At 36.1% G+C, this 9,061-nt stretch overlaps 1 protein-coding gene across 2 annotated transcripts in view; it reads right to left on the reverse strand.

Moving 5' to 3' along the window:
* Positions 1-8,198, reverse strand: part of cdh19 (cadherin 19, type 2) — a 29,126-nt gene extending 20,928 nt beyond the window's left edge. Inside the window, exons 1-3 of one of the 2 annotated variants that reach the window (XM_025910511.1) lie at positions 8,156-8,198; positions 7,993-8,057; positions 101-479 (exon numbers count right to left, since the gene is read on the reverse strand). In XM_025910511.1, the coding sequence (XP_025766296.1) occupies positions 101-328 (228 nt within the window). In that variant the 5' untranslated portion in view covers positions 329-479; positions 7,993-8,057; positions 8,156-8,198. The other variant, XM_003439146.5, reaches the window with a different exon arrangement.
* Positions 8,199-9,061: the final 863 nt, after the last annotated feature.

Raw genomic sequence — 9,061 nt, forward strand, 5'->3', positions numbered from 1 at the left:
TTTTAATTTTGCATATTTTCCCGAGGTAACTAGAAAGCATGCATTTTCAAAGGGAAGTACCATATCAAGGACATGGCAGACATTCAATGTGAAGCAGTACCTGGCCAATAACACGAGGAGTAGGATCTTCCTCGGGGACAAACAGCTGTTTCCAGATCCAGCCTCTCTTCAGGCGACGGTGCAAATGAGTGGACCCCTGAGCCAATTGTTGGGCTTCCAGACCCTGAGTACCTCTCATATCACTCAGCACCCCACCAGGAATCATAAAAAAGACCATCACCACAGCCAAAACACTCGGCATACTCATTTTTACAGTCCATCCGTACATTTCCTCTGGACTTCACGTGGATAGTGGACAGAGGATAGTAGTTTCACTGGTCCGTGTTACAAATTCTTCATTCACCAGCACCATAATTCATGATCCTGGCAGTGCTGCATCCCATCTTGTTATGATGTGGTTTGTATGCATGACCATGTCTCTAAAATAAAAGTTAGCAATTCAATTAATGTCTGCACTAAGAACTTCTCAGTGGAGCACAGAGATTGAAAAACTGTCAGTGGTAAAATATTATCTTTATGATTCAAAAGGTACAATTCAAAAAATTGTAATATTAAAAGAGAACTAATCAAAAATATATTTATTTTTGACCCTGCAAATAGTTACATGCTCTAGTTAATAAAAAGGCCAGTCTTTTGTCAGGGGTATGTATATACTATTGAGAGCATCTCTATTTGATTAATAAATGATAATCTAATCTATAGCATTAAGCCAAAACACTGATGATTAGTAAATTAGATGGTTGGATTCTAAACATCCACAAAAACAACTAGAAGGTACTTAAGTAAGTAGTGGATACATTCTATGTCCTATTGTCCTATTTGGGGGCTTTCACATACGAGTTCCTTTTTTTTTTAATTAATTTTTTACTTTCACAAAAAACTGCAATTAAAAATTAATTTGTCAGGTTTTCGTTAGGCTGCATAACCAAGAATTATTTAGGTTAAATTTAGGAAAAGATTGAAGTCTAGAGATAAATATATATAAAGGCTACACCACCGATATGTGGTAACCGGAAACCCTTCTGAAAATCTATGCCAAAACTTGCCTTACCCAATGTGAAACTTCATATGACTATAACTACTTATCATGTCAACACAGTCTCCATGTCAACTGTGATTGACTGTGATCAGCACCCTTGTTTCCTCCTATGCTATTTTCTCTTCTTTCACCATTACACAAATTGATAGAAAGAGGATGTATCAACTTGAAGAGAGAGAAATTGTAGATCAATGGAGGCACCTCACACACGACTTTAAATAATGGCAACCTCAGCAGGTTCTACATGAATTTGATGCAAAATTACAAAGCATACAGTACCATGGATATTTAGATGGCTATCTGGAAGGGGTCCTTTACAAGCATCCGTACATAATTAGTTGGGAGACACAGCTGTAGCTCTTGCCTACATCCACTGCATCATGTATAGATACCAAAGAACATCTTGTGTTTGATTTTGAGATGCCAGTGTTTTGCCAAGCAGTAATATTTGATGCATCAGGCATGATGCAATGTTGAAATATTTAAAAGTGCTGTTAAAATACAGTTCAGCATTTAGGAAGTTGATTCTGACAAAAATATTGTCAACTTCTGCAGTGTTTGATGTCTATGAGTGCACAACAACAAAGCAGATATCTAACAAATCTGAGATAGAAAATCAAAGGAGAACTGTTTTTTTTTTCTCATAATCCTGCAGTCCTGCAAAAGCATCTGAAAACAGTCCTTTGTTTTGAATCCAGACAAGGGCCTGCATTGTGTTATTGTGATGGTGGTGCTGAAAGGGGCTAGGGCGGGGGTGGGGCAGAACATCATTCCTTAAGCATGACACTGCACTCTGCAGCTGACTAATGAAGACTTCTAATTAGATCAATGTCTCCTCAGACATGGAAAACAGAGACACACATGCCTCTGACAAACTATGAGTCAAATCGATGCACCAATTATAATGTGGACCAAGATCAGGGTCAAGAGTGTAAGGACAATGAAAGTCAGGCAAGACAGCAAATTAGTTAGGACCACACAGATACATTATCTTGCACTGACAGCATTGCTTGAGTTAGAAGACTTTAATTTGGACAAATTCATCAGTCCTCTTCATAGGAATTAATTGTGCTGTTGTTTTTCTTTTCCACTAGAGACAATGAATATCTACTGTGTTGACATGCCACCGTCAAAGGACGGCTTGTGATTTTATGTTGCACAGGGAAACCACTATTAATAGTTTATCAACAATTTCCCCAGTTTTATTTTCTGCCCTATTATTTTAGGTGTATTAAAGACTCAAAATTCTTTCACTTCACTTTTTATTTTTGACTTTTGTCCTACATGGTGAAGCAACACAAATTATTTATCTTCTCATTAAACCTTAACCTAACTTTATACTGCTCTCCGGTCAAGCAGCAAACCATACATCAGCACTCAGTGGGATCAGTTCTCATTAAGGGATAGAATTCACAATAGCCATAATTCTAAACTATCTTAATAGGATTTTTTGACACTGTAATATAACCACATAACATATACAGTCCCACCATGTGAATGCTTTAATACAGACTGCTGCACAGGAGCAGTGCATGGTTTGTTAGCATCGCTGGTTCCCGTGGAGATATACTCTATACCCCAGGAAGTTGTTGTAGCAGTTAGAGTAGCTGCAGTATTAATGCTTTAACAGCTCATAGTGTTCATGTTTAATCTTGTAAAAGTAAATTGGCTGTCAAGACCTATTTGTAATGAGCTGGTAAAATCAATTACTGATGCCTTTTATTTCTTAAATTCAATTTCGATACAGAACGTGAAAGAGAGTATGTGTTTATGCTTATGTATGTCCTTACAGGCCGTATTCATATCTCCGAGCATCGTGGAGTGACATTCCAATTAGTGGCCAGTGAATCGTGAGCCGTTATGGTCTTTCATAGGGCTGCCAAGCATGCGCCCAAACTGAACGCCTTGAGCCAAAACTAGACAAGAGCCCTCAATGATGTTTCTCTGAGCAACTATTCAGCTGCCAACATGCCAAGGAGTCTGCCTCAAAATCTTCCCGAGGATATCAGTGTGGCCAAAATAGTGCACAGGTCAACAGATGTTTTTTTTAATGCCAATTTAACAAGATGGGCCTTTCTACAAATAACTGATGAAATTCTGGGAAAATAATATGGCCAAAAAATAGCTCGAGGCCTGTAAATAGCAAGCATTAAGGAGCAAGTGAAACATATGTCCATGGGGGACAACTATCTTAATAGTGCTTGATAATAACGGTGAACCTGCCAAAGTCTACATAAAAGGCTTTTACATTATGATTTGATTAGCTATTTCATAGTTGTTACAGGTATGCATATGGTCTGAAAAAAGCAGAGAAACAAGAAAACAGAAAAAAAGATCACTGGACTCCACGGTTCCTTTCAGAAGAAATTCTCATTCTGCATGACATGCTGTACATGCAGAGTGCCCTGTGGTTGACAGCCATTCATTACCTCTAATAGGCCTTCTTCCCATTTCTAGCAGACCTCCTGTAGCCTGTATGTACAGAACGCTACTCTACCACATGACAGAATGACAATGAGCTGCAGTCTCACAATGTTAAGCACTAGATGCGCTGAGACCGTCACATCATTTTCCTATATGGTGATGTGTTCTAGCTAATAAAATGACGCTCTTTTGTAGGAATGGTTCTGGGATGCTATTAAATTGTGTCTAATGTGCCAACACAAATGTTGCAACACAGCAATAAAGAAAAAGCAGCTTTCACTTGACATTGTGGACGACATGTCAGTATCAATATACAATGCTCAAGCTAACTGCTAAATAATACTAGCTTCATGAGATAATTGATTATTGTGGTTTTCAAGCATAAACCGTCAGTCATCTTCTTAGTGGTGTTGTGTATGATAATTGAAAAAAAGAAGCACTGAAAATGTATAAATGTAAACTCCGATGTCTACTTTGACTACAGCTGTTTGAAATCTTTAAGAAAAAACATCTGTTAAGCCTCACTTCTTTAAGATCAAGCTTCTAAGACAAAATGTCCTTAATTGGTCATTTGGGAGCCTACCATGGGACTTGGCTGTTTACTGTTCAGCTTCATAAAACAGTAACACTGACATGTAGCACTTGTTTTCTAATTCAGGGTGTCAAACAAGTCCAGAGAATGAACTAGAACAACCAGGGAATGTCAAGCCATCATGTACTTGTTAGTAAGTAATTTGTTTGATTTTATTATGTGCACAAGTGGAAATCATTGCTGCTTAGCAAAATGTCACGAATTTCCATTGACGTTAATCAGCAACTCTACTACATCCTGTTATTTCTCTCCTTTCTTTCCCATCAACAGTAATTAAGTGATACTACTAGAGTTATTGCAAAATAATATAAAAGGAAGCAGTGAATTTATATTTCATTATAATAAAAAGTTTGATACAAAAGTATTACATCAAGCTTGAAGATATCAGATATGTTTTGAGAAAACATTTTGAGTGAAAATAACTTAAACAGCAGACTCATATGGAATAAATAAGTCAGTATGCTTTTGAATTAATCAGTTTTGACATTAAAAATAAATGTAAACATTGAGGAATATATTTACAAGTTGATACATGAATTGATACTAATTGTTTCCATTTGCTTTGTGTTTATTCACTTTTATATTATTTAATTTACGGTGCCATTTTCATGTTACAAATCAGTTTATCCATTTTTAATTTATTATTGTGTTTTTGGATTTCTTACACATGCCCCTGTGCACTGGTACATTGACCATCCTGCTGTATTTTCTGTAATGCATATTAAACTGCTCTCTCTAATGATTTGTCCCTACTGCTGATCGGCTATAGAAGGCTTAACTGCCCACATGTAAAGCCAGAAAAGGAACATGGTAGTGTTCTGCCTGTCTGCCTCCCTCACATCCATCAGATGTTATTCTTCAGGTGCTTTTTGCCATTTTATTCATTAATTATTAGATTTCCTTTAGACAATTTTTTTTTACTATAACTATTAACATTACTCTTGATAGATAAATTAGAGTAATATTAGTAACTCCTGACTCTTAGAAATTAGAGCTGGGAGTTACCAACAGTTCCGTTTTCAGTTATTAATTTTGGATTAGATTTATTTATTATTTTCATTAGTTATTGATAGGATAGGTTTGTAGCTTGAACCTATTCACTGGAACATTGAAGACAATTTAATTACACAGCAAGCAAGACACGAGTAGGCAAGTTCTTTATGTTTCACGTGCACGGGAGAGAACTGGACAGGCGCCGTTCCTTCGCTTGACCCCAGTTGCTCTCGTCCGCTCTCCCGTAACACTGCTCTTTTATTGTGGTTACATGAATATGCATAGGTTCATTAACATATGACGTATACATACACACAAAGAGTACCTTGCCTGTGCATTGTGTAAGTGTGTGTGTGTGTGTGTGTGTGTGTGTGAACCTGTGAAGACTCCCCAAAGCTGGTCCCAGGAGTCTAACGGTCCATCTAAACAAAAGGCTCTTATAATTAACCAGATATACGCGTGTTTGCTATACCATATATCAGCAAGAGAAGATATGACCTCTGCTAGGAGGTGTGTGATCTATGCCAGAACACTCTGAAGAGGAGTGAACGCACTCCCCTCTTCATGCTACACAGAGTTGTTACAGACCTCCTATGAGACATTCTTTCAATCTACAAATGATTATATACTTCTAAGTATATATGAGTAAATATTTCTAAGCATAAATGACAATAAACAATACAGTTATAATTACTATTATTAGTTTAGGGAAGAATCTTGAATCTCATAACTCAATTGTGGGGTTGTTGGATAGTTTTCTTCTCTTTTGCTTGTTTTTTATCAGGAGTCCAATCTACTTAATTTGTGTTTGTTCTTTATGAGTACTTATGTTCACTTTATAAAAAAATGTCTTGATTTGCAGCACTGTTGTTGCATTTCATAGGTTAGATTCAGGGACCAGAATGTATTTGGGGGTGCATCCAGGATCTGGACCTGGGTGCCTCTCACACCAAAAATAAAAACCATAACCCAAGACTAGCTTTTATTTGTACACTGTAAAAAAAAAAAAAAAATCCTAATATAAAAGTATTTTACCGTGTATTTTACAGTTTTGTTCTGTTCTTCTAGAATATCATTAAATTTACATAAATAGACTGTGATTTCACATTTCAAATGTAAATTAACGTAAAATCACTGTAATGTAATAAAACATAATTTTCTTGTTTTTTAAATGTATTTGTCTGTACATATGCATATTTAGATTGTTAAAATACATTCACAAATGTATCATGATTTCACAAATATGTGTCCGTTATTTGAAAGATTGAACTGTTAAATTCAAATGTAATGCTACAGAAAAATATATAAAATGATTCTCATAAACTTTTTTTACATCAAATGATCATTATTATTATTATTGCTATTTAGGGCGATCGTGGCTCAAGAGTTGGCAGTTCGCCTTGTAATTAGAAGGTTGCCGGTTCGAGCCCCGGCTCGGACACTCTCGGTCATTGTGTCCTTGGTCAAGACTCTTCACCTACTGGTGATGGCCAGAGGGGCCGATGGTGCGATATGGCAGCCTCGCCTCTGTCAGTCTGTCCCAGGGCATGCAATCCATTATTATTTAAACCAACTGTTAACTGTATATTTCTGTACATTTAAGTATTATTATTCATATTGCCACATTCATTGACCTTGTTTATAGGTAATTTCATTGTTTAATCACATTAACATGTTCCTAATTTAATGTTTAAAAGCACTTGAAAAAGGCAAAATCCCATGTAAAATTAGGGCAACAAACTGTATTGTCATTACTGAAAATAACCGTATTTTTATGAGAAAGTTATTTTCTGTTATTTAATGGTATTATTTTGGCGTCCCAGCTGCCGGAATATTACTGTTTTTCTAGGATTCCTTTTTTAACAGTGTATACTATTGAAACTGATCAGCAAAATTCCATTATGAAGACAGCGTTGTTCTGTTATACAAGAGGCAGACGTCTGATTTCATAACATACTTTGAATGACAAGCCCTCTTTGCATTATGCAGCACAAAAACATAAAGAAATATTAAAAGAAAATGCTGGGGGGGGGGGGCTGTGACATAGAGAACGTTAAACTAATACAGGAAAAATTCATTTCAAAATAATTAAATTAACTGATGAAATGGAAGATTTTGGAATGGAAAAATGGAAAATACGTTCATAGCGATTAATTGCTAAAAAAAAAAATAGCATTTTATATAACGTTTTAAAGCGTATTTTTATTCTAACTTTAATTTCTGTGCGTTTGAAGGCATATATTTATATAACATGTCATATATATGGAGTCATTTATTTCATTCTGTACTGGTTTGTAATTTTGGCAATCATGGTCCTCCATAGCCACAACTAATCATCAGTTTAGCGTACTGAGTGGCCCAGCATTTAGTCCTTGTTTATTCACATGTCCATTCACATAAACAGCTAACATAACATACACTTTATTTTCTCTTGGTTGTTTAATTGTATAGTGAGAATGTTTTTGGTATATTTGTATATCTGTGTTTCTTGTCCTCAAATAAGTGACCCAAAACACTGAACACACATCATTATAGGTATTAATAACCTATTTAATTGTTACTTTTTCATTAATTCAATATTTGAAAATGTAGAATATACACAGGGGTCAATTGCTCAATAGAATAAAAAGTGTATTTCATAGGTAGCTATTTTTCCGTCAAAAGCCATCGATAAAGAGCACAAACTTTACAGATGTCTTGCTGTGACTAATACACAGAACCCACGGGCTCATTTAGAATTCATGGAGTGAAGCTGTGCCCTGCTTTTATGTTTCAAGCTAAGTTATTCTTTGTGTTCTTTTTCTTATTCTAGAGAATATATAAACTTGCATCTAATTATCTTCTTACAAAAGATAATCACTTTAGCAACCAAGACCACACCTACCTGTTTGTGTAATTCTGCTGTCACCCAAGCCACTTGTCACCAGCTGCCATCAAGAAAGATCATTGCTGAGTGTAAGAAAACACAATCTGCTTAACTAAATACCCTGGTACTGGAAAGCAATTCAGTCACCACAATAGCAGAAGCAAATGCTCATAGTCCTCACAATGCGTAATCCCCTCCACTGACGACCTCCCCTTATCTTCTTCTTCTTCGCCCCTTTTCTGTCCTTCTCAAACTTCCTGAAGAAGAACAAACACAGGGTCTATTGTTAGGGACTCACATCTGAACACTGCAGAACACTCGGGGCCTTCATCACCATGCAAATAGTCACAGCCCAGACTTACAAATGGATTTCTATCTTTTTTCTCCCTATTTCTGTGAACAATCCTGCGCTTATTAGAGTTGAGCTAGAACATTGACAGGACAGTAATTCATCCACTGTAAGGTCACTATTTTTGCAAGCGATAGGATGCCAACAGTCTGTTTTTTGACATTCAAGATGAGGGAGCATGCTGTTCCCCCATGCTATGGTCACATTTTAAATATGTGTAAAAAATGATTTTACAAGCATTTTTCAAAGAAAATCATTTAAGGTGTTGATTGTACTCCACATTCTCTGAGTTCTTAAAGGGTTAATCAGGGGTATATGCTGAAAAATAAAGGATAAAGTCAGATATTTGCTTTTCAGATGATCAGAAATGACACTTACAGGAGAGCTTTTGTTTTTGTATGTACACATGTCCTTTTATTTTATTTTCTTCCATCACATAATTTGGAAACATCTGTCTTAACTGGCAGGTCTCCTTCATTTCATTTTCTTCCATTTCCTTTTTTATTTCACTGGAAGACTTTAACAGTATTTTCTCTTTATTTTTTCTACTTAAATAAAAAGTGTGGCCAGAGTTGGACTTTACTGAAGCTGAAGAAATTCAGACTTTTACATACAGTATGCCTTTAAATGGAAATAACCTGCTGCTTAAGTTTTTAGTCTTTTACATGCACTGGCCACTTTTTTTAGGTACCTCTTGCATAGTGCACATCCATGATGTGAGTCTCCCGTTTCCCCACA

Source organism: Oreochromis niloticus, linkage group LG9 (assembly GCF_001858045.2).
Source record: "Oreochromis niloticus isolate F11D_XX linkage group LG9, O_niloticus_UMD_NMBU, whole genome shotgun sequence".
NCBI classification, from domain to species: domain Eukaryota; kingdom Metazoa; phylum Chordata; class Actinopteri; order Cichliformes; family Cichlidae; genus Oreochromis; species Oreochromis niloticus.